General features: G+C 35.6%; 1 protein-coding gene across 1 annotated transcript in view; it reads right to left on the bottom strand.

Annotated features, from left to right (window-relative positions):
• The window catches only part of eIF5B (eukaryotic translation initiation factor 5B), a 530,511-nt gene that overhangs the window by 463,239 nt on the left and 39,356 nt on the right, over positions 1-27,916 (bottom strand). The window contains exon 4 of the mRNA XM_090397300.1: positions 16,223-17,365. Coding sequence (XP_090253426.1) covers positions 16,223-17,365 — 1,143 coding nt within the window. The remainder of the gene's footprint in view (positions 1-16,222; positions 17,366-27,916) is intronic.

Below are 27,916 nucleotides of genomic sequence, written 5' to 3'. Positions count from 1 at the left end.
GATGTAAATTATTCATAATCTATTTTACAATACTGAAAGTATTTTTATTCAAGCCTTACATTTGCAGTTTTTTTACATCTTTTAGTAAATCAAGTATGGCAACTAATAATAAAATATATTATTCTCTTTAATTACTTTTAATATACTAAACAAAGAACATTCCTTTTCACCTACATCCACTATGAGGGATTAGTTAAAATCAAAGAAACTGTCACGAAAAGTGGTGCATCCAACAACATGCTGGAATGAAATTGCTAGTAATTCCACTCATTTTGCCAAATGGTTAGGTTCACAGCAAGATAGCAAAAATCGTCCCGACACAAATCCATCCACCAAGCAAAAAAATATCCTTTTTTACTTCCTTACACAACTTTTGCAGTTTCCAAGAATGAGCTCTTATTCTCACATCACCTACTATCCTATTCAATAATTCCTCCATATCTATTTGATAGGCTCCTCTCTTAAACTTATACGTTTCAATCATATTACCCCTCCTCTTATCTGCCAAACCTGAAGACCACATTCCTTTAATCTGTCCTCATATTCAATATTCCAGGGTCCTAGTTATATTCCAGTCTTGGTTATTTGCTCCTGCACACTCTACAACATTTCCTTATCATCAATAATTAGGTGACCAGATCCACACACAGAAATCCAAATAAGACCTAATTAGCCTTATACAGCGGAACTATCATCTCCTTATGGTTCCTTATATGTCAGCATTCTTTGCATTATAGTAGAAATTTTCTGGGTAACCATTACAACTTTTGCTGTGTGTCCCCTGAACCACAATCCACAGATCCAATCCAGTCTCCTGAGGCAAAGTTGCTCCAATATGGTAAATCTCATTCCATCACTCTGGCTAAACTGCATAACTTCACACACTTAGCAACATTGAAATGACAGCTACAATCTTCAGCCCAAAGCACCAACCTATTCACATCCTTTTATAATAACAACAACACATTGGAACTTTCTGACAATGCTCTTCCTAATTTAGCATCATCAGCAAACAACCGAATATCTTCCTTCACACTGTGAACTACATCATCAATATATAAGTTAAACAACAGTGGTCCCAGAACAGAACCCTAGGGCACCCCACTTGTCACCTTCCTTTTTGGAGACACTGCACTTCCATACACAACTTGCTGGTTCCTACCAGTCAACCATCCCTGTAACCTAACTACCAAATGACTACTGATTCCCATTCTGCTTAATATCAATAGTAGTTTATCATATGGTACTTCAAATGTTTTGGCAAAATCCAGATAAATCACGATATAAGAATCTTCCTCTGTTCAATACACCAGTTGTCCTATTATTTATAAAATGTAATCAAGTTGCTAAAGCATGACCTCCCCTTAACAAACCCATACTGCTGTCTTGAAAGATTCCATTCTCATCAATCCAGGTTTGTATTATGTCTATAACACCTTCACTGCTATCGTTTGATATACTGACTTAAATTCTTTCATATGCAGTGGCACTATTTTTAAATCTTTCCATTATTCTGGCCACTGTTGCTGTTGCAGACACTACTTTTGAACAACCAAGTCAAGGGCACTGCCATCTGTTTTGAACATTCCCATAATATACATGGTGATATCCCCACCTGGTCCAACAGCCTTCTTAACATCAAGGATACTTAATATTCTAAACATATCCCATTTTTGAACTGTCAGTCATCTATCATCCTTCCTATTGCTATTCAACATCACCCTTAATCCCCTCCACCACCACCACATGAAATACTGTAACATTTCCACTATACCTTAAACAGATGCTACTTGTGTGCTATTGCCAGCAACTAAAATCGGTCTTCCACATTCACCCATTTCTCCTACTAGAATAATTGAAGAATTCTCTGGGATTTTGCTTTAGCTAACCTCTTTTCATGTCAATTTTTCTTTCATTACACACTAGTTACCTTCCTAGTCTTATACTCCTCATGCTGCTGAGAGGTATCCTGTTCTTTGTATCTCCTCCATAACATCCTCTTTTTCAGAAGCTCCTACATAACTCATCCATTTTTACTCCTACTTACTATCCTCCAAACCTTAGGAATACAATTTGACACTGTCATAAGTAAATGATTCCAGACCAAGTCCCAGGAAGTGCTAATTTCTCTTCCCTTCAAACTGATTAAGCCACTGTGCATCAACAATCTGTTTCCTTAAGTTATCAAAAACCCATACTCTATAATTCCACACATCTCTCTCTCTCTCTCTCTTAATCTGCGAACTTGTACCTGCTTTACGTCAAAAACATGACTGCTATCCCCCAAATGGTGGCATCTTGATATCTTCTCTTATCACTGTATAAAATATTAAAACTAACACGAGTCCACATGTTGTTTTAACTACATACTGCATAAAATGTTGTCCCTAAGTAGCTCAAAGAATTCGATCTCTTTATTCACTTGATATTTCCTGCTTCCAGTCAATGCTACTATAGTTAGTCACCCATTATTATCATCTTTCTGTCACTCACCAGTCTCATCTGTCTGAACATTTTAAAATCATCTCCCTCTGCATTCCCTGGCCTATATCCAAATCCCACCAAATACCTAAAATTTGTGCAAATCTCAACTTCACACTAAATTGTATGGCCCAAAGCCACAATCATTATTGCTTTCTTCAACTTCCACATTGAGATGACACAACTCCTCAATAATAACCCACCTCATCTTTTATGTTTTGTCTTTTCGAAAAATGCTATAACCATCACATTCTATCCCCAAGATTATGTTATCCTCTATTAATGTCTCACTGACACCAATGATTTTCAGGCTGATTAAGTGTATCAAGGCCAAAAATTCTGCACCCTTATTCTGAATATTCCTTACATTGGTATACAAGCACAGTAGCTTTCCTCTGTCCTCCCTTTCCTTCCCCCATCATTCAATTCTTTTGACTCTGTTGCTCCCACTGAGGCAATCTCTGTATTCCTATTTGTCTTCCTTTATCCATTATTTCACAAAATGTCAGTTATCTTACACTCAGAGTCTCGCCATATAGTTTACATTTCACTGATTAGCTAATCAGTGAAATGTAAACTATATGGTGATCAACAACAACAACAATCTATCCAGCGTTAAACTACCACTCTCACTGAAATGTAGATTATCTGCAGCAAACAGCTCTTCACCCCTCCCCTATCTTCAAATTTATCCCATACGTCCACAAACTGATTCTATCTATCATGCCATTCATGATCATAGCTCTACTATTATACCTTGGCAACACACAATTCTCCCTCTCACACTCTCACCTTCACTGTCTCTAGCAACATTTGTAATTCCCGCACTTCCTTACAAATCATTTGTTCCAACTACTCTGCATTTCATCTCCCCCCCCCCTCCCACTCTTCCTATTGTTGGTCCTCTCATACTTTTGACATCTGCTCCATTTTCACAGCTTTCACCATAGCGGTCCCCATACAGTACTACACTACTTTCCACCATTCCACTATAATCCTTCATCTTTGACTCACCTGCTACTGGCACCTTTTTTATACCTTCAACTATCAAATCTTTTCACTAAATATCCCATCTCACCCTGCACACGCCTCAATTCCTTCCTTAACCTTATCATTTTTTTTCTAATATCCTCAGATGTGTTCATATCTTTAATGCTAGCTTCTTTACCATCCTTCATTCATTCTTCTAGTGTTCCACCTTCTTTTGCATCTTCCTCTGTCTTAGTACATTCTGCTGTCATTCACATTTCTAGATGTGCTATTCCTGACTTTCACTTTACTTGTATTGCTTATCATTTTTTGTCACTATCTACTGATTCTTTCAGCAACTCACTTGCACCTGAATGCAGGACCTAACCAATTTTTCCAAAATCTTCACCACCACCATCATAATTTTCTTACAACTCATATGCTGCTCATTCATTTCACTGATTTCTATATATATATATCATAAATGTTATATATATATTTATGATATATATATATATACAGGGTGTTCGGGATAAATTTGACAGTTTCGTAAGGAAAAAGAAAATCTTCTTTGTATCTATTAAATTTAATGAATTGACAAAAAAACATTACAGGCAGAGTTAATTACAATACTATCAACAAGATTTACTCAAAATAACCACCATTAGCATCGATCACAGCTTCAATTCTGCTTCGGAACCTCGAACAAGCTGATGCTACAGTCTCCCTGGGAAGGGCCGCAAAAACTGTTTTAATTTTATCCATTAACTGGGCTTTTGTATTACTGGAAGTGCGATTGGTGTCTTTTTCAACTGCGCCCCATACAAAATAATCCATGGGGTTAAGGTCTGGGGAGTTTGGAGGCCAAACATTTGGACTGGTGAAGTCGTAGAAATTTTCAGACAACCATTTTTGACTTTTCCCAGAGGTGTGGCAAGGGGCCGAATCCTGCTGCCATACATACGGCCTACCATTGGCTACCCTTGTTATCCAGGGCTTGACTACAGTTAGCAACTCCACGAACAAAGCCCGAATTCCAATGCCAGGGTTCTTCAACACCTGTTCCTGCAGATTTGCGAGGAATTCTGCTGTACGAACGCAATCAGATCGTCTGCTAGGGATCTTTCTTCTTGCTACATCCTCGTAGTCACCATTGCAAGTCTCTAGTTCATGCCTGATTGTTTTTACTGTATTCAGGGAGCATTGGGCAGCAGTCGTAATATCCTTATTTTGATGGCGGGCACGAATCATCATGATACAAGTTATTCTCTTCCATGATTCAGGTGGGTTCCAGCTATCCATCCTTTCTGACATCTTGTATATGAATGAAGAAGGGTCCAAACTTTTAAATGAAGAGAAGTGTGTGTTAATACATGTAACTTACGGAAAAATATAATTAATTATAAATATGTCAAATTTATCCCGAACACCCTGTATATATATATAACATAAGTGATATATATATATAACTGTTAATATATATTAACAGATATATATATATATCACTGCCCATCAATTGTGCCATCCACCTTAAAAATCTACAATTCATCAACACAATCCAGCAAATACATGTAGCACACCTAACATTTCACAAAACAACTAAAATCAAAATTTAACTCGTACAAAGACAAAGCTGCCGCCATCTTACTTTCAATGCTGATCATTATATGAATTTTATTATGATTCAGGCCTCCATGGAGTCACAAGACTCATTGTGGGAGGCTGAGCAGTCAACTTTGCTAATGTTATTGCTCCACGTTTAAAGATTTTATAAGCAAACTGAAACAAACAAGCCTATACATATTACCATGCATAAAGATTTTTTTTTTTTCCCTATAGATAAAAATTGCATGTGTATGAAAACTAAGCATTCATGATCACGGAATCTGTAAAGTGACTGTGATTTCTAAGATTCACAGAATTTAATTTAGAACAAACAGTAAACTTTTTAAAATCTAAGTTAGAGAACGAAAATGAAATGATGCCAGCAAAAAAATACATAATTAGGCAAAATTAACAAATTAATTCTGACATTACTTTTTCCAAGCAGATACAATAATCTTTAACTGTATCTGTGGTATAAGGATCAAACAATGAACATAACATAACTGAAGTAATAAACTTGAATGAAAACAAATATTTTGTAGAAATTAACAGTACATTGTCAGTATATCGAAACAAGCAATTCAAAGAAAAAGCATACAGGGTAAATACGATAATTGGCTTAGCAATTAAAAATGGTTATCATATACTAGAGAAATACTACTTTAAAAAACTATTTTTTGATTAGATGCTATATTTCTTAAAATTTTTCTTGTGGCTCCTCAAGCATAATTCAAATGATTAAAAATAGCTATGCTTATTTTTTTTTAAGGAGCACCCCTGTGTTTTGAATGCACTGACTTTTTCCTATTATTTTATTGAAGAAAAATATTATTATTATTAAGAGAGACCTCCAGGGAGTCAGAGACTCATCGAGGGAGGCCACATACTACACACACCAGCTATCATGCTTATTCTACAATTCATTCACACCGTTTGCACTCACAACATCCAAGTGCAATCCATTCCAATCACGCAACACCCTCTGAGAGAAAAATCTAGCCCTCGCACCCTTCTTGGCAGCCTCCAAGAACCCTATCGTCCTTTCCCCACCCTCTATGAATTGAAAAATTCCATCAATTGAAATCCTGTATGACCCTTTCAGAAATTTGTAAGTCCCAATCATATCACCCCTCTTTCTCCTGTTTGCTAGTGTCTGCAGTCTACAAATTCTCAATGTCTTCATAATCAGTATTCCACAATCCTGATATCATTTTTAACACTCTCCTTTGTACTCTCTCCAATATATCAGAATCATGATGGAAACCAGACCTGTGCACAACAGTCCAAGTGAGGTCTTATCAAGGCCTTGTAAAGAGGTAAAATAACATCCTTATCTTTATATGTGAATGTTCGTTTCAGCATTGCAATTATCTTTTGAGTTGTATTTGCAATCTTTGCCACATGGCCCCTAAACTTCAACTTCTTATCTATTAACACTCCAAGATCCCTAGCCTCATCAGTTTCTTCTAGCCTAATCCCACCAATATAATACGACATTGGATATCTAATCATGCCGAAGTGAATGACTTCACATTTACTGACATTGAACTGACACCCATTTTTCATGCACATAATTCCAGCCTATTCAAATCATTCTGCAAAGACTGCATATCAGCAGCATTCATGATTACCCTACTATCTTTGCATCATCAGCAAATAACTGTATGTTGCTTGTCAAATCCTTGCCAATATCATTAATGTACAAATTGAATAACAGTGGACCAAGTACTGATTCTTGTGGTACATCACTTGTTACCTTAAACTTTGCAGACTCAGATCCCCAGTATACCACTTTTTGATATCTGTCAGTCAGCAATCCTCTTATCCATGCTAATATTGTATAACCCAAACCCATTTTCTCCAATTTATGCAGCAGTTTGCCATGCTGTATTCTGTCAAAAGCCTTAGCAAAATCCAAAAATATCATGGCGTATCTATTCTCCTTGTCTGGTTCAATGGTAACATTGTTATAGAATGTGAGCAAGTTGCTAAAACATGACATTCCCTTAATAAACCCATGTTGCTCATTGCAAAGTAGAGATTCAATGTCAACCCATTTCTGAATGCGGGACCTAACCAATTTTTCCAAAATCTTCACCACCACCACTGCTCCTGAGATACTAACTGGTCGATAGTTGGGTACATTGGTTTTTGCACCACCCTTGTGCAATGAAATTACCATACATTCCTTCCATTTCTGAGGAATCCTCCCTGTTCTGAGACTCATATTAAACATCCTGGTCAAAGGAATGGCCAGTTCAGCTGAACACTCTTTTAGCACACGTGCTGATATTCCATCAGTCCCTATTGCTGAATTCTTATTCAGTTTGTGCAACAGCTCTAATACCTCTGCCTCACACAAACCTGCATTTCTTCATCTAGTGAAGAGGTAACAGTGAGCTCAATGTTGCGTTCACCAGGTTGATAGCTTTTAACGAAATGGGCACTCATTAACTGACAACCTCTTCTGCTTCTGCAACCCTCACGCCATCTGGATTTAAAAGAGTTATTCTTTCATATTCATTCTTTCTTTTACTTGCAGCATATCGATAGAATTCTTGTGGGTTGTCTTCAGCACACAGAGCCAGTTTCTTTTCATAATCAGACTTTGCTTTCACACAACAGTTGTGATTATTCTAGCCTGCTGCTTATAACATTCATAACGGACGTCATCCTTATGCAAACGGTATTCTTTCCACACCGTCCTTTTCTTCCGAATCTCTTGCTAATAAGATTACACATCCATTTGACTCCTACTCTATTTATTCTTCGAACTCTTGGGATACATTCTCATATCGCATCGTGTAAGTATTGTTTAAATGCTTCCCTTGCACTGTCGATATTCTTTTCGTCCAGCAACTGATCCCATTCCAGTGAACTAAGTATACTCCTCAGTTGGTCATAATTTCCTGTTTTGTAGTTCAGCATGTAACCTTTTCTGAATGGAACATTCATAAACTTAGTCACCTCCCAAGTGAGTACAGCAGGATCGCTGTCACCAACTGGAGGCAGAATAGTTACGTCTTTAACTGAAACGCCCTCTAACACTATAATCAAATCTAACACTCTTTCACCTTGAGTTTCTTCTGTCACATGCTGCTTGAGGAAATTGTCCCACAAGAGCTCAATAAATGCATTTTCATTCTTCTCATGAGATTCTACTGCTACCCAATCAATATTTGGATAATTAAAGTCTCCCATTATGATTACTCTTTTCGCGCTCACCTTTTCTATTTGGCGATGCATTTCTTCATCACCAGCAACGATCCACCAGATCTGTAACAACATCCCACTATGTAATTTGTCTTGTTAGATTCCACCTCACACCAGATGGCTTCACTGCCACATGAAATATTGTTAGTAGTATTACTACACTCATAGGTCTCAACTCTAACTGGATTTAAGTCATCCAATATCATTAGCAGCATGCCCCCTCCTCTCCTATCCACTCTATCCTTCCTAAAAATACTGTACCCATGTAGACCTACTAACTTGATACCAGTTAGGTCTGATTCTGATAGCCAGGTCTCACTAATTCCTACAATCTGAGGTCGCAAAATATTGACTAAGGCAACATACTCTACCCTTTGTTTCTGATACTCCTGGCATTTGTGTACAGACATAATAATCTACCTGCATGTTCTTTTGTATACTCTTGTTTGTAGTCTGCCTGACACAGTTGGATTACTTGAAGATCTCTATTCTTCTCTAATGCCTTATACATGTAGACATCTTTGCACACATATGATGGGGTCTGAACCGGACGAACACAAACTGAAATCGTTCTCACCTCATTAACATTTCCATGACAAAGCCCATTCCCGTCATTAACACAGTTACATACCATTGTCGCTCTTACACTCACATTCATACCATTCCTCTCTTTATGATTTAGTTTCCCCGAATTCTCTGTGTTAGGTCTCATACCAGTTATTAGTTTTTCCAGACTCCTGATACCAAACACATTCAGGTGTAGGCCAGCCCTCTTATACAAATCCAATCTTCCCTAAAACCAGCTCCATACATCCAAAAACTCGCATCCATTCCTTCTACATAGCCTATGCATCGAATCGTTTGCCATCGTAGCCTTTTTTTTAATTCATTTTTATCATAGTGAGGTAAAATACTAATGATTTTCACTTTATCACTCTTATCTCTTCCAGCAACCCTTTCATGTCCTCTTTCATACTGAACTTATCGCCAGTTAAATCGTTCGTACCTACTATGAATATGACATAAATAATGCATATTCTGACACATATCTTGGGTATACCTGTAGTACTGCATGTTCTTGTTCTGATAACTGGAAAATTTATTTGAAACATAACTGAGATAATACATCATTGATAAGTATAGAGTCATAAAACCGAACACCCATAAAATAATAAATTATAAGGGAATTAAAACTGAGCGGTAAAATAAAAATTAAAAGTGAAGATAAAAATACATGGCATTTAAAACCAGAAAAGAATAAATGATGTGATGGCAATGAAACCTCCAAGAAAGAATGAATGAATAAAATAAAAATGTTTAATTATGGTGTATGAGCCTTTTCAACTTTGGCATCGTCTTTGGGGGTATGAAGAGTGCTCAACTGAAGGAAGTGAAAATAGATGAAAAGGTGAAGCCAGTGGCAAAAACCTTGGAGCAATTTTAATCTGGTGGAGCTTCTAATTCTCTGAAATCCATAACATGGTTTCATTATTTTAAAGGTCAAGTATGATAGCTTTCTCAATTTGAGGAATGTGGTTTTCTTCGGAAGCATGGATAGCGATTTCAGTTTTACCAATATGTTTATTTATTTTTTTTTTATTTTATTGCTTAGGTATTTGGGAATGCAACATTCACAAAAATGTTCTGATTGTCGAGACTATATAAGAAACATTGCAACATTAACATCAAGCCAATATAAATAAATCATGGTAAACAAATTTCCTTGTCAACCTGATCGCGATGTTACTTATTCAGGCTCAACAATCAAATTGATAACATTTTCTTGATTGTAACATTTCCATTCTTGAATACTTAAGCAATAAAAAGAATAAAAATCAAAATAAAATATCATCATCATCAAATTCCTGACATGTACTACTATCATATCCTGTGTACCCTCAAGGGGTGTACAGGATATGATAGTACTACATGAAAAATTTACATAATTACTAACTTCCTATCTACAATTTTCCTCCAAATCAGGCTATCACTTGTCAAGACTCCAATATTATCATTATCAGATCTTATATTTCCATCGTCTAAGGCACACTGTACCGTATCAATCCACCTAATGTTGGTCTTCCTCTGGGTCGTTTTCCTGCCAACCTGGCAGAGAACACTTGTTTTGCTAATCTTTCCTCGTCCATTCTGTTTAAGTGACCATACAACCTGAGATTAGCTCTGCTAACGCATTCCTGGATGCTGACAATGTCAAGTTCTTTCCTAATATCCTCATTTTTAATATGATATTGCCATTGATGCCATTGTTGTGACCTATTTTTCTTATTCTATTCTATTAACTTTCTTATACTTTATATCCTACCGGCTGCGCCATTTATGTTGCATCTCATTTTACGATTTTTATTCTATTTTATAATTTCCTCTTATCTATGTTCTTCTATTATCTACGCACGAGATATCACCAAAATATTTACTAATACCTAAGTTATTTCTCCCCTTAGTACCCTTAATATTTGTATTTATACTGCGCCTTTTAGGATATTTAGTTTAAGATATTATATACAAAAACAAGGAGAAAGAACTCAAATATTTCTGAAAGTGAAACAATGTTGCAGTCGTGACACTTTATCTCGTTTCTTAACATTAATTTCGCGCGTGATTAGGTTCGTAATTTTTCAAGTGGTGCATTGGACAGCAATTTCAGACAACTCTTTTATCATTGAACAAAGGTTTATTAAATTCCTTAACATGGTACAATTCAATTTTTTATGATTAATCAATTTAATGCTAAACTAAACACTTACATACTAACATTAGCTTATTACAAGTAATTAGGCTATGATCCTATAATGAGTATTACGATCATGCCGCCATAACAATTCAACACATAAATTCACTTGACATGGACAAATAAGATTAATTCACACTATTCAAACATAAGTAGATTAACTAAATCCTTTTCTGCACTAACACACAACTATGACATTTTAACTTTCCAATACAATTACAATAGACATGCAAAATTCTCAGGGCACTCAATTACTTAATTCTCACTATTCAACTATTCAAACTTAAGTAGGTTAACTAAACCACTTTCTGCACAAATACATAACTATATCATTTTAACTTTCCTCTACATTACAATAGACATGCAAAAGTCTCAGGACAGTTAATAATTCATATAACATTAACACTAGCCAGCTTACTTTAAATATATTCTGTCAGATACTGAAGTCCTAGTATAAATTTTCCTTGGTCACTTCAACAGTTCCATATTAGAATGCTGATACTTATCACAGACAAATTTTAGTTAACATTAGATATATTTCACAGTACCTTTCTTTCTTGGGATTTTCATATGGACCTTTACCTTCTTCTGATTGAACTATCTTGATATAACCTCACGATAATCTGCTTCTCCTACGTTCTTTTTGGAATTGAACTAGGCTTACGCTGGCTTAACTTTTCGTAACTCCGAACACTTTGAATCATCTATATATCGGCTGTGCAACTCGCCACGTGGACATCAATTTCTTTACTTCTCCTTCTCATAGTTGTCACTGAAGTCGAAACACAAAGAATGTGCTTTCTTCTCCTCGACTATATGGCATTCTTCGCTTCTCACATTGGAAATACGGAACCGAAATTCCGCTCACTTTCGTTTCCGTGTTGTGGCGTGGAGATATAACCCCAATTTCGCCATTCAGGAAATCAGCGTGAAATCCCTACGAAAGAGCTCGCGAAGGACTCCTTTGGAACAGAATCAAAACCAAAAAAGCCTCGTGGGGGGGGGGGGAGGTTTCCAACCCTTTTATACCTGTTCTCCTAACAGCACTTTTTCTAACTTCTTTTCTCCTCCCCCTACTTGTTTTTACTTCACCGACCAATGGGTGGCGTTTTTCTGCCAAATGTCATTTGATCGGCGGGCCCGTAACGATGTCTCAATCTGGGAATTGACCCTGAGCGATTTTCTTTGTGCTAGCCTCTAACTTAATCACCTTTCAAATGTTTTCTATGAATTTACTTAATAACTTAATCTCTAGCCTCTCACATACCATCACTTGTGACTAATCCTTTTCTGTCTTATTTATTTAACTTTTCTCATTTAAGTCATATCACAATATTAATGCATTCTTTCTTTTGTTAGTTACTTTAACAAAACCTTTATATTTTATATATTTTATTGGATGCAAGAATCTTTCTTTTAATTAATTCAACTATTATCTTTTATGCAGGGGTTTTAATTTATTTTATTTATTCTTCATGTTACACCATGATAGCTGAGAATTCTATATTCTCAAGATATCAGGTGTAACACCATCTGTTCACGCCTCTAATATTTCTCAGGACTCTCATATCCGCAATCTCTAGTCTTTGGTCAAGTGTTTTACTTCTAAACCAGCTCTCAGATCCATAAGTTAAAACTGGTTTGAACACTGTCTTGTATACAGCTAATTTAGTGTTCCAACTAATTTCTCTCTTATTCCATATAAATTTATTCAAATGACTTCCTACCATACCAGCTTTGTTGATTCTGTTGTATTTCCATATTTAACTTACCATCTTCACTAAAAATCGTGCCTAAGTAGCTAAAATGTTTTACTTGTTCCACAGGTTCCCCGTTCACAACACAGTTGACATTTTCAACATTTCTACCTATTTTCATTTTCTTTGTCTTTTTAATGCTGACCTTCAATACCATATATATTACAACAGTTATTCAATTTAATCAGAGAATCTTGCAAACTTGTAGCAGATTTATTCAGAAGTATAACATCGACTGCATAAAGCAAAGAGCTGACATTAACAGCTCCAATTCTGATACCATGTTTAATACCACTTTCCTTCATAATGTGATCCATATAGATAATGTACATCCATGTCTCACACCAGATTTAACATTACCATCTTCCTGTACATCCTTCAATTCTAACTGCCGACTTACAACTCAAATACATACTAAGTATTGCTTGATATAATGCCCCATTGACACCATATAACTGTAGCATATTGAATAGCTTCTCTCTCTTGGCACCTTTCATATGCATTTTCAGATCGACAAAACTTAATTACAGATATTTGTTATATTCCCATGCTTTCTCAACTATTTGTCATAAAGTAAAGATCTGATCCTGAAAGCCTCAATTTGGCCTGAATCCAGCTTGTTCTTCACCAAGCTTTTCTTACACAATTCTTCTCAACCATTTCTCAAGCATACTTGCATAAATCTTGCCAGGAACAATCAGTAGGAAAATACCTCTGTAATTCTCACATTCAGTTTTATTTCCCTTTTTATATATGGGTACAATTAGAGCGCTACTCCAATCATTGGGAATTTGTCCCTCTGTCCAAGCTTTCTGAACTATGCAGTGTAGCCACTGTAAGATTTTATACCACCATACTTCAGCATTTCTGGTCGAATATCATCTACTCCTGCTGCCTTTCCATATTTCAAGCTTTTGATGGCTTTTTCTACTTCAAGTATGGATATATATTCCTGACTGTATGCCTGTTGAGTGTTTTTTACCACTGTGCTATCATTGCTTGTTTCATTTAGCAATTTTTCGAAGTAATTACTCCATACTTCAAGGATATCTTTTTCTCCCGTTTTCATGTCACCTTTATCATCTCTAGCTCCTTTACAACACTCTTTCCTCCATTCCTAAGCTTCTTCAACATCCTCCAGAATATTTTGCCACCTTCTTGATATTTATTTTCTATATTCTTGCCAAAGTCCTCCCAAGACTTCTGTTTAGCTAGTTTTACACAGTGTTTAGCATTCTTGCATTTGTCTCTGTATTCTCTAAGAGCACAAGCTGACTTATTTGACAGGAACTTTTGATATGATTTCTTCTTTTCCTCCACTGCCTCTTTAACTTCCTGTGTCCACCATGGCGTTCTGATTTTTCTATCCTTGCAGGCAACCTCACCACATGCCTCTCTGGCTGAATCAATCTGGGTTTTCTTCAAAGCTTGCCACTGAATCCCCAAGGTTTGGTTCCTGTTCTCAAACTCTTTCATTTTTTCTTCAATAATCTTTGTATATGTTCGTCTACAGTTCACATCTGAGAGCTGCTCAACTTTTATTCACTTTAAAACTTTCTTACGTGTTATTCTTTTCAATATGAAATTCAATTTTATCCTGCTCAAGACTAAATAGTCATTGCTTCCAATTTCAAATCCTCTGTACACTCTGGTGTCCTGCACCATAGAGAAAACATCACTATCAACAATAACATAGTCAATGAGACTTTTCTTATTCCTTGCCTCTTCTCTTCATGTGAATTTGTGCACAATTTTGTGCACAAATTCACATGAAGAGAAGATTCACATGTGCAAAATTTGTGCACAATTTTATGTTGGAACATGGTGTTAGTAATAACCAGTCCATGTCCTGAGCAGAAATTCAACAGGTATTTGCCATTATTATTAGCTTTGCTCTTTTTCCTAATCTGCTATTTAGATCTCCAACAAGGACCAACTTTTTCTTTTTCATTGTGTCAGTTGCTGACACAATGAAAAAGAAAAAGCATCAAAAAATTCCTCCACTTCTACCTTAGTAGAACCTTCTATAGGACCATAGGCACAAATAAGTCTCATTGTCCAGTTCCCCATTCTCATATTTGCCCACATCACTCTACTTGAGACTGCCTGCCATTCAAGAAGATGAGCCTCGTGTTTTGTGTTGAATACTATGGCTATTCTTTCTTTTCCTTGATTGTCATTGCCTGAATATAACATTTCATGAATATAAAATAAATATATATTGGCAAAATGAAACCACTATCCACGCTTTCGAACAAAACCACATTCCTCAAACTGAAAAAACTACCTTCAAAATAATGAATCCATGTTACAGATTTCAGAAATCGCAGCCATAAGATGTGACTGGAATTCTATAACCATCCATCACCTTATGTGATTTTGGAGAATTGGACACCAGATTAAAATTATCACAAGATTTCTGCCAATGACTAAAAAATTTAATGCAACCATTTAAGTAAACTCTGCCACTGGCTTCACCCTTTTCATATATTTTTGAAAGTTTCTTATCCTATGTAAATATTAAAAATATTATACATATATATATATTATTTCTCTAGCATGTGACAACCATTTTTAATTAATAACCCAATTGTATTTACCTTGTATTACTATTCTTTGAATTGCTTGTTTCCACATAATGATAATGTACTGCTAATTTCAGTACTAAATATCTGTGCTTTTCATTAAAATTTATAACTGCAGTTATTGTGTTATTTTCTTTCTTAGGCAGATACAATATTTGCATGCAGTAAATGATTACAGCAACTCCCCATACCCATTGATTGCTATTTTTTCGGAGTAAAAAAATTACAGTATGGAAGAATAAAATCAGGAACAAAATCATTTTTCCTGTATTTAACAACATGTGATTATATGATAAAACAGGCTAAAATATAAAAATATATTGTATAAATTTCAACTAGTATCTCTATTCAAAATTACAGCTCTCCTGTATCCTGTAAGAAATGTGTTTCTGGTATGCCAGCTCTGAGACATACCTATAAATGCAACTTAATTCAGTTGGATGTTGTCAAGTTTGAAGGATTATCCTACCAAATCATGGCTTGCACTTCTTATTCATGTTTGTCAACTATCTTATGCTTCACATCCATATTTTGGTAGATGTGAAAACTCTACCAAAATATGGATGTGAAGAAATAGGTAGGTTAAAGAAAGAGAACATAATAGCAATTTTCTATCAGAAATTAGTAAATCCATTACACTCTAAATCAGTTATTACATAAAATCTGTGACAAGACACATTTTTCTGAATAAAAACATTTCATTTAGAAGTGCACATGTGATATAATTTTTGAGGTATACAAAAAATAAATTACTTTTCTTGTAGCTGTAAAACATATTTGAATCAACTAAATTTTTAGCTAATTTATAATTTAGCTTTTTTTCTAAATAAAAAAAAAAGTAGAATCAGATTCAATTATCTAACCTCAGAAATATGAGCTTTCTTCTGTCTTTCTTTTTTTTCCTTTTTCTTTTGAGCAGCTGTTTTAACTGTGTGTTCTTCATTATCTGCTTCAGCAGCATCAAAATGCAGTTCTTTATTTTCAACTTTCTGATCACTTTCAACTTCACCCTTTTTCTTTTTTTTCTTTTTTGATGTTTTCTCCAAAATTTCTTCAGTACTGGCTTCTACTTCTTGTGTACCTGCTAATTCATCTTTCACTTTCAGCTTTTCTGGTGGCTTCTTTCCCTCAATTTCTAATGCTAGCTCTTCTAGCATTTTGTCAACTTCATCATCATCTTCTTCCTGCTTTTTCCTTCTTTCTTTCTTTTTTGACTTTTTTCCTCCTTTTTCTTCCTTTTTTGTATGATCAATGTCTGGAGTACCTTCAAGGGAGTCTAATACAGGATGTTTCTTTCTGTCATTTTTTGCTGGTATTTCATCAGTTTCCGGCAGTATCTCATCATCATCACTTTCAATATCTACATCCATACTGCCAGTACCTAGTAAATGAAAACCAGACTGAGAAATAGGCTTAGATTTTTTGCTTTTACTATCATTTTCCTTGTCTTTCACTGCAGCTATTTTATCCTCATCAATAACTCCTTTGCTTCGTTTTCCTTTTAATTTCTTAACTGATTTTGTATTTTCTGGCATTTCTTCATCTTCATTTAACTGGTATTTAGCTTTTCCAGTATCATTTTCTTTTTTTTGATCTTTGGATTCACTTAGTTCTTTCTTTCCTTTTTTCTGATAAGATTTCCCATCTTCCAGATCTTCCTCTTCTTCCTCATCATATCGTCCCTTCTTTTTAACTCCTTTGGGCATTTTCTTTGGCTCAATTTGATCATCTTCATCTACATCGAATTTTGCCCTCCGGCCTTTCTGTTTTTTTTGGCGAGATATTTTAGGAAAATCTTCAGTCTCTTCATCACTTTCAAATGCTTTTCTATTTGATCTATTTTCCTCAACAGGATCATCATCTTCATCACTTAATTTACCTTTTTTCCCTCTTCTCTTTATTTGTTTTGATTTACTAAATTCTTCTGCATCATCACAAGTGTGCTGTTTTCCTTTTTTCTTTGAAGCAGCTTTAGTTGATGTTGCAGTTTCATCATTATCATCTTTCTATATAAAAACAAAAGGATGTTTAAAAAACTATATTAGGAATATTTATGAAAAACAAAAAAACTTAAAATTAACATTTGTCACACACTTCTGACATTAATTATTGCATCATTCATCTAAAAAAAAACATTCGACCTTTCAAAGGCAGTTTAAAAACATAAGTACAGTCAGCTTCTAAGTACTATACTGTATTTACTTGAGTATAACTCACACTTTTTTTCCCAAAAAATTAAAGTTAAAAAATCGTGGTGCAAGATATATGCAGGGATTTTTGGAAACTAAAGTTTTTCAGGAAAAAATTAAATTGATGTTTATAATTAAATTCTCAGTATTCGTTATAATTTATAACTGCTCACATTATTTATAAAATGAATGCACTTAAATTTTAAATGTCAATGTTATTTATGTGATTGGCTGCTCGCCTTCATCACGTAATATATTTGAATCTTCAGCAACAATGCTTCTGTAATTAAATTAAAACAAACAGTTTCATATTGCTTGTCCTTTTATCATTTCAGAATCATAAGATCACCATGCTTTAAAGACTGAAAATGGGTATGACTTACCAAGAATCTACTATTCGCTATCGCTACTTCCGGCCTCACATATGATTGGTGCGGAATTAACAAAAGATCATGTGACTCAACAATAAAGGCAAGCTGATGATTGTTGAGATGAAATGCTGATTCTCTTCAACTGAATACCAAAATATCCGAAATTGCCATAACAACATTCACTATTTTGTAAAGTTTTAAGCTTTTTTTCGTGTGAAAAACATGTGCGAAACACACAAAACTTTTTAATTTCTTTTTTCATAAAGTAAAATCAGGGATGAGAGATATACGTGAGGGCAAGTTATATTCGAGTAAATACAGTATATCAATGGATGAAGAAACTGATAGCTCGTTTTTTTAAAGTGATTTATTGTATTCATCTATTCAGGAGGAAAAAATAAATTAAAAAATGAAGTAAAAATTTATAATCAAAATTCTTATAATGACGGAATGCTGGTACTAAATGAAGTTGATGTTCTAATAATGAATCAGCATTAAACACCTTACTGTAACTAGTTAATTTATGAATACCCAAAACCCATTAATCTGATACAAAAGGGAAACTTTTGCTTTGTTATATGTGAGAAGACAAGTCAAATCTGCTTCTCTGGGCTACAAACATGATTATTCTTAAATGGTCATGATGGTAAGATGTAAAAATTGTTTTTATTCTGTTCATAAGATAAACCAAAAAAAAAAAAAAAAAAAAAATGCAATGCATTTCAGCAAGACCTCAGGATAAATTCCTGTATGCTGCTTAGTTTGCTTAGTAGCTGTTTCTCTAGGAAACAGTCAAAAAGCTCCACTTAGGGAATTACAAGCTTTCAAGAAACCATGCTTTATGTTAAGCAGAAACAACATCAAATGGCTAAAGCACAACAAAACTTGGCTCTCACAATATAGGATAATGTATTCTTTAGTTATATCTAGTATAGTTGTATCAGTCAAAATATGTTAATGCCTTTATTTGATATATTTGGTTTGTGGATCAATAGTCTGAGTTTGACAAAAAAAAAAGAAGGATTTGTATAATGCCAATGAACTGCACTTAAATGATTTTGGTGTTTGATGTCTAGAGAGCTTTGTTCACCGAGAGTGCTGAAGTGCAAAGTCAGGAAAACTTAAGCAATTAGGGGAGATGAAGATTTTCATGTGTGTGTGTTCATGATGCAAGTGAGTGTGAGAATAACCAACAAATGCAAAATCTAGTCTCTCAAGCAACAATACTGAATAAGGTAGTCAAATCTAGGAGGTAAAGGTAGTTAAAGGCCTAAAGGAAGGCTATAGTTTCTATATACTAATGCCAAAAGTATTAAGAACAAGAAGCTTTCAGTATTGGTTAGTGCAACACCTCACCAAAAGCTATATGCATTATTGAGACATGGCTAACAGCAGGTGGTGTAGTTACAGGAAGAGAATGTGAAGGGTTTAGTATTTTCAGAGAGGATGGGTACTGCTAATGATAGCAGATAAATTGCAGTGAAAATAATAGAGGCAGGCAAGAGGGTAGCTGTTCTTTTGAAGCAGTCTGGTGTGAAATTGAGGCCAATAAGACAAAATATACAGTTGATTACTGATATATGCCAGGGATTCTAGGGATGATCAGAAGACATGCATCACCAAATCAGTACAATGAATGCAGGCTGAGTAATTATTATAGGAGACCAACTATGAACAGCTAAAGATGGGGAGCGTGACCATGCTATCTTGACTTTTGTAAAACATGAGGAATATTCTGTTAAGAGAGGATATCAGGTGATTATGACAAGCTTAAATCCATATCCATGACATAAAACACTTCACGGGAAGGATGTTAATAGTGCATGGTAGATAGAAGGAAGCAATATTAAATTATATAGCTAAGGCAAGGAGGGTTAATCAGGTAGGAGTTAGATGGATAAGTAGTATCATAAAGCATGAGCTGCAAAAAAAGCTGACCAGCAAGCTCATGAACAGTACAAGTGTTAGGCAAGAAAAGCAAAATCAGATTATGAGAAAAAATTAACCGAGCAGGCCAAAGGAAATCCCAAATAGCACTTTCATTATGTGACAAGTAAGAGCAAGAATGACTATGGAAGGATAACTTTAATAAGAACTAAGTGACAAGGTGATAGAAGCAAATAATGGTTGAGTTATTGAGTGACTACTTTGCAAGGTTATATTATCCTATTATCCTAGTGAGGTTACTGCTTTACTGCTGTGACAAAGGCCATATTTATGCACAGGCATTTAAGGCACTAGCTGGGACCCCAAAAAATTAGGGCCAATTTAAGGGCCCCAGAGCACACTAGCACCTTGGGTCTCAACCAGGTTTGATGGAAAAGTGAATGTACAGCCCAAGTCGATTCTAGTAACAACAATTAATGTAAAACATATTTTACGAAATTTTAAGAACTCTAAAAAACGTTTTTAGAGTTCTTACTATTCTTTTTATTCTTATTATAAAAAAAAACCTCCACATATTTTGGAAAAATTTGTGGAGGTTTTTTCCTTGCTCTTTTCTTTGAGAAAAGAGCAAAGCTAATAATGGCAAATATCTGTTGGATTTCTGATCAGGACATGGACTGGTTATTACTAACACCATGTTCCAACATAAAAATGTGCACAAATTCACATGGAGAGAAGAAGCAAGGAATAAGAAAAGTCTCATTGACTATGTTATTGTTCATAATGATGTTTTCTCCCTGGTGCAGGACACCAGAGTGTACAGAGGATTTGAAATTGGAAGCGATCACTATTTAGTCTTGAGCAGGATAAAATTGAATTTCATATTGAAAAGAATAATATGTAAGAAAGTTTTAAAGCAAATAAAAGTTGAGTAGCTCTCAGATGTGAACTGTAGACTAAAATACACAAAGATTATGAAGAAAAAATGAAAGAGTTTGAGTACAGGAATCAAACCTTGGAGATTCAGTGGCAAGCCTTGAAAGAAAGCCCTGATTGATTCAGCTAGAGAGGCATGTGGTGAAGTTCTCTGCAAAGATAGAAAAATTAAAACTCCATGGTGGACACAGGAAGTTAAACAGGCAGTGAAGGAAAAGAAGAAAGCATATCAAAAGTTCCTGGCAAATAAGTCAGCTTGTGCTCTTAGAGAATACAGAGACAAACAAGAATGCTAAACACTATGTAAAACTAGCTAAACAAAAGTCATGGGAGGACTTAGGCAAGAATATAGAAAATAAATATCAAGAAGGTAGCAAAATATTCTGGAGGGTGTTGAAGAAGCTTAGGAATGGAGGAAAGAGTGCTATAAAAGGAGTTAGAGATGATAAAGGTGACATGAAAATGGGAGAAAAAGATATCCTTGAAGTATGGAGTAATTACTTTGAAAATCTGCTAAATGAAACAAGCAGTGGTGAAAAACACTGACCAGGCATGCAGTCAGGAATACATATCCATACTTGAAGTAGAAAAAGCCAAAGCCTTGAAATGTGGAAAGGCAGCAGGAGTAGATGATATTCGACCAGAAATGCTGAAGTATGGTGGTATAAGAGTCTTACAGGGGCTGCACTACATAGTTCAGAAAGCTTGGACAGCGAGACGAATTCCCGATGATTGGAGTAGAGCTCTCATAGTACATATATAAAAAGGGAAATAAAACTGAATGTGAGAATTACAGAGTTATTTCTCTACTGAGTGTTCCTGGCAAGATCAATGCAAGTATACTTGAGAAATGGTTGAGAAGAATTATGGAAGAAAAGCTTGGTGAAGAACAAGCTGGATTCAGGCAAAATAGAGACTGTCAGGATCAGATCTTCACTTTACAACAAATAGTCGAGAAAGCACGGGAATATAACAAAGATCTGTATTTAAGTTTTGTCGATTTGGAAAAGGCATATGACAAGGTGCCAAGAGAAAAACTATTCAATACGCTACAGTTATATGGTGTCAATGGGGCATTATATCAAGAAATACTTAGTCTTTATTTGAGTTGTAAGTCAGCAGTTAGAATTGAAGGAAGTGCAGGAAGATCGTTTAATGTTAAATCTGGTGTGAGACAAGAATGTACATTATCCCCTCTGTTATTCATTATCTATATGGATCACATTATGAAGGAAGGCGGTATTAAACATGATATCAAAATTGGAGATGTTAATGGCAGCTCTTTGCTTTATGCAGATGATATTATACTTCTAAATAACACAGGTATGCAAGAAGATTCCTTGACTAAATTGAATAACTGTTGTAATAGATATGGTATGAAGGTCAGCAATAAAAAGACAAAGACAATGAAAATAGGCAGAATCATTGACAATGTCAACTGTCTTGTGAATGGAGAACCTGTGGAACAAGTAAAACATTTCAGCTACTTAGGCACGATTTTTACTGAAGATGGTAAATTAAATATAGAAATAGACAACAGAATCAGCAAAGCTGGTATGGTGGGAAGTCAAATGAATAAATTCATATGGAATAAGAGAGAAATTAGTCGGAACACTAAATTAGCAGTATACAAGACAGTGTTCAAACCAGTTTTAACTTATGGATCTGAGAGCTGGGTAAGAAGTAAAACACTTGACCAAAGACTAGAGACCGCAGATATGAAAGTCCTGAGAAAGATTATAGGCGTGAACAGATGGCATCAATGGCAATATCATATTGAAAATGAGGATATTAGGAAAGAACTTGACATTGTCAGCATCCAGGAATGCGTTAGCAGAGCTAATCTCAGGTGATATGGTCATTTAAACAGAATGGGTGAAGAAAGATTAGCAAAACAAGTATTCTCTGCCAGGTTGGCAGCAAAACGATCCAGAGGAAGACAAGATATAGGTGGACTGATACGGGACAAAGTGCCTTAGACGATAGAAATATAAAATCTGATAACGTTGGAGTCTTCACAAGTAACAGACTGATTTGGAGGAAAATTGTAGATAGGAAGTTAGTAATGATGTAATTTTTTCCATGTAGTATATCATATCCTGTACACCCCCTTAAGGGTACATGGCAGGAATTTGATGATGATTTATTGGGACATAATATTTAAAATAATGGGTGCAGAAAGGCAGTCTTCAGTGAGTAGGATTTTACATAATTTGTTGAACTGCACACATGTAACTGACAGCCATAGTAAACTATGCAGATAGGATTAACTGCCTTATCAGAGGATTAATTAGTTACAAACAAATGTTTGAATGGCCTATCAAAGCCAAGTTACTTGGCTTTGATAAGCCATTGAACCTAAACTTTACCATTATCTTCATACAATAATCATATTTTCTCATTTTCCATATACGTTAACCTTTCCGATACGTGATCCACAGTTTTACTATGGATCACTTGATTTTCTTTTACTCTATCAGTTGTTTACTCTCTCAATATCAGTTTTGCTTTTATTCTATCTCAAAACTAACATACTGGGCATTACATTCTTCTTTCACTGATATGCTTTAATTGTTTGTTATATATATTTTTTTAGCAGGCATTCAAGTCAGGACTATTTTTCATATTGTAAACAAAAAACAATACTAAATTGTTATGTTGAAAGTTTATTTTTCACTTGGTCAGACTATAATAAATTTAGTTTAATCCTTTATCCAAGTGTGTGCAAACTAAAGTTTGCAACTGAAATTAACTTCAGGACTGGGGTAAAGTGGTACAACACCGGGCAACTCCTTGCAAAGGTGGAGTAAGCTACCAACACTCCTATCCCAGTATCACCCATAATGCAAAACATATCTCCTTGCAGATATGTATAATGTTATGCATTAAGGGAAGGGCCACTACCCAGTCTAGTTTCGACCTTATGAATAAGTAAAGCCGTCTCTAAAAATTCGGACGATTCCTAGGCCACTCAATTGTGGGCGAAAGGCCATCCATCTCAGCATTGGCTCCACTCAGTGATAGCCTTCCGCCCACCACCAAGCAGAACCGCTCATATTCCGAAGAAAAGCATTCACCGACAAAGCCTTTCGCCGGGCCATGCCAGAAAAACACTTTCCCCGGAGACTCAAATTGCTCCCTTAAGGCAAAAACCTTAAGAGAGCGAACTCATAATAGCCCCCACCGGTTTCAACCTTTATTGAGGTCTCTTCAGTGGGAGCCAGGCCCAAGCAGAGATACCAGGCAGAAGCATTAGCAAGGTCATCTCTTCCAATAGGAGCTGCCAAACGGTGTGCCACCTTTTTATTAAATTACTCTGGATTCAGAGAAAGATGTTGAAAGTTTATTTTTCACTTGGTCAGACTGTAATAAATTTAGTTTAATCCTTTATCCAAGTGTGTGCAAACAAAGTTTGAATATCCGCAAGGAGATGTGTTTTGTATCATGGGAGATACTGAGATAGTAGTGTTGGTGGCTTGCTCCACCTTTGCAAGGAGGCTGCCCAGTGTTGTACCACTTTACCCCAATCCTGAAAATACTTTTATAAAGATAAAGATTTTCACTTGGATAAAGGATTAAACTAAATTTATTAAATTGTTGTGATAATGCCATAGTGACTAATATACAAGATCAGCATTTATTATGCTAGTCAAATCTATAAATTTAAATGTAGGAGAATCAAAATCTATTTAAAGCATAACATTATAAACAGCTTCTTTATCGGCAAGGAAACTGAGAATTATACATTATGGGCAAATGAGACAAGATCGGAGAACTAAAGCCCTAAGTAATGACAAATGTGCTAGATTTAACACTTGTGGTGTGTGTATCATAGCCAATGAAAAATAACAATATTTCATTAACTTCATTCATCACCAAATTCTGTTTCAAAATATCATGTACACATGACTAAATGCAAAAAGCAACATTACTGTCTTGAACCCCCCCCCCCAACTACTAATACTAACAGTCAGTGTTTATTAACTTACCTATTATGTTATGCCCATATATGAGAGGTTGGTTGATCAACCTATAGTACATTAGTAGCGATGTGAGTAGGGGGGGTTGGGAAAGGAGGAACTTGTTTACATTTGTTTTGAAAGACTGTATATTGTATTCCTTGGGAAACACAACAGGGGGAAAGACTGTTCCACAATACAGCAGTTACGAAGATGAAGGAAAAAGGAAAGAAGTTCTGTTTGTTTCAAGGTGCACTGTGAAGGGATGTTGACCAGCAGCTGCACATGTTCCAAAGAGCTTAGTACTAAGTGGGGGAATTATTGATGTTATTTCAGATGAGCATTTCCCATGGAAATATTTGTAGAATATATATATATATATATATATATATATATATATATATGGCAGAAACCAAGCGTCTGTGCGAAAGTGGGGAGGAGTTGGTAAGAGATGAGTCATTAATAAGTCTAATTGCTCTCCTCTGTATTGAGTCAGCATTTTGAGTGAGCTTTTAGGGGCCTCACCCCATATGAGAGCAGTATTCAATAGCTGGACAGATTTGTGATTTGTATAATGTTAACAGCTGTTCAGGAGTGAAGTAACATTTTGAGTGAAAGAGAAATCTTAGTTTTTTGAAGCCGAGGATGCAATGACTGTGATGTGTTTATGCAAGAGGTTTGATGTCAGGGTAATTCCAAGAAGAGAAATCTCAGATTGTCTGGAAATTTGGGTATAGTCAAAAAGAATACTGGGAAAAAATGTTTTTTTTTTTTTTTTTTTTTTAATGTGAAATAGGACAGAAGTGGGTTTTATTAGCACTGAAATTTATGAGGTTATCTGAACCCCATTGGAGGATGGCTCAGAGATCAGAACTGAGGGCAGTGGTGTAGTGTAAGGTTTATCAACTGAAAGGGAAGAGTGCAATGTGCTCTCATCTGCAAAACTGTGTATTGGGTTGAGGGTCAACTGAAATAGGTCATTGATATATAGCAGGAAGAAGGCTGGTGATAGGACAGAACCTTGTGGAACCCCACCATTAGTTGAATGGAGCCATCCACCATCTGTGCATCTAGACAGAAAGCTAGCAATCCAACAACAGAAGTCCTGAGACATACCAAATGATGGTACTTTGCTTAGTAAAGTACCATCAGTACCTTTGTGCCAGACCTAGTCAAAAGCTTTGGAGATATCAAGTGCAACCACTTGAGATTCGCCAAACCTCTCCATGGCATTTGTCCAGAGATGGGTGACATATATATGAGCAGATCTCCTGTTGATTGGTAACAACAGAATCCACACTTGCAGTCATTTATTGGGTGGATGACTTCAAGGTAGTGTAAGAATAGGAAATTGATGATTTTTTTCATTACTTTAGACGGGACTGAGGTAAGCGAGATATGGCGGTAGTTGGATGGCAGTGACTTGTCACCCTTCTTGGGAATGGGTTGAATATAGGCCAGTTTCCAGGTTGTGTGATAGATACCAGTGGAGTAAGAGAATATATATAGGTGACATAGGATAGGAGTCAGTTCTGGTGCACAAACTTTCAGGACAATTGGAGAAATGCCATCAGGGACAGGAGACTTTTTTGTGTCTAATTTGGAGAGTATTTTTCTAATCTCTTCCTGGCAAAAGGATATAGGGGACATTGTATGTTGGGCATCTGGAATGGTTTGGGGTCATTTAACATTGTCAGTTATATATACATTGGAAGCAAAGTGTAAAGCCAGAAGATTGGCTTTTTCTGCAATAGAACCATCTGGATATGATAGGTGTGGGAATAGTGTTGGACAGAAGTTACGGCCAATTGCTTTGGCGAGCGATCAAAAGACTTGGCTACCATTTGGAAAGACTGCTAGTTTCATACTTTTTGCTCTTTTGAACTCTGTTTTGGAAGCAATGATTGTTTTCTGCATCTGTTTCAGGCTTCAGAACACCAGGGCAACTCGTTGTAAAGGTGGGTAAAACTCTGATCAATATTTTTAGTATTTCCCATAATGTAAAACACATCTCGCCCCCCATCCACAATGTATAACAGTATACATCTCTTAGTGGGATATGTTTTACATTATGGGAAATACTGAGAATGGTGATCAGAGCTTTACCCACCTTTACAATGAGTTGCCCTGATGCTGCACTTCCTTTAGACTTGAACTACGTTCAGGCGCAAACTTAACTGGTTTGCTTACTTGGGAGAAGGAATAAAAAAAACCAAGTTTATAAAATTACTTGGTATCCTTAATATATAATATCCCCAAGGTAAAAAACTTTTCACATCTTTATCTCATCCAGAGTTTCTTATTCAAAGTAAAAGCACCTTATAGCAACTTGTATAGGTAAAGTTGATAAGGCTCTGTATTACTGAAAACCTTGGTATTTCAGGGTCTAACTACTCACTGAGGAGACCTCAAAAAAGGTTGAAACCGGTCTGGTAGTGACCCCCCCCCCCACCTATAATGTATAACAGTATACATCAGAGCTTTACCACCTTTACAACGAGTTGCCCTGGTGTTGTACCATCTTTAGACTTGAACTTTGTTTCAGGTGCAAACTTAAATTGTTTGCATACTTGGGATTAGGAGTTAAAATAACCAAGTTTATAAAATTACTTGGTTATCTAATATACAACATCCCCAAGTTAAAAAATTTATTACGTCTCTATCTCCTCCAGAGATTTTTATTAAAAATAAAAACACCTTGTTGCAACTTCTATAGATAAACGTGATAAGGCTCCATATTACTAAAACCTTGGTATTTAGGGTCTAGCTACTCACTGAGGAGACCTCAAAAAAGTTTGAAACTGGTCTGGGTAGACCAGTTTCAACCTTTAATGAGGTCCCACCCATTAAAGGTTGAAACGACCCTACCCATAATGCATTGCAGTATACACCTTCTAGTGAGATGTGCTTTACATTATGGGAAAATACTAAGAATAGTGATCAGATCTTCACCCACCTTTACAATGAGTTGCCCTGGTTTTGTACCATCTTTAGACTTGAACTTTGTTTCAGGTGCAAACTTAATTGTTTGCATACTTGGGATTAGGAGTTAAAATAACCAAGTTTATAAAATTACTTGGTTATCCTAATATATATATATATATATATATATATAGAGAGAGAGAGAGAGAGAGAGAGATGTTTTGCAAAAATCTGGAGAAAAGGACAAAGCTAATAATAACGATAACTATCTGCTGGATTTCTACTGAGGATAT

The sequence above is a fragment of the Typopeltis vanoorti genome, chromosome 8 (assembly GCF_054136105.1).
Source record: "Typopeltis vanoorti isolate ZY-2024b chromosome 8, IOZ_Tvanoo_1.0, whole genome shotgun sequence".
NCBI lineage: Eukaryota > Metazoa > Arthropoda > Arachnida > Uropygi > Thelyphonidae > Typopeltis > Typopeltis vanoorti.
This window is presented reverse-complemented; position numbering and strand designations above follow the sequence as displayed.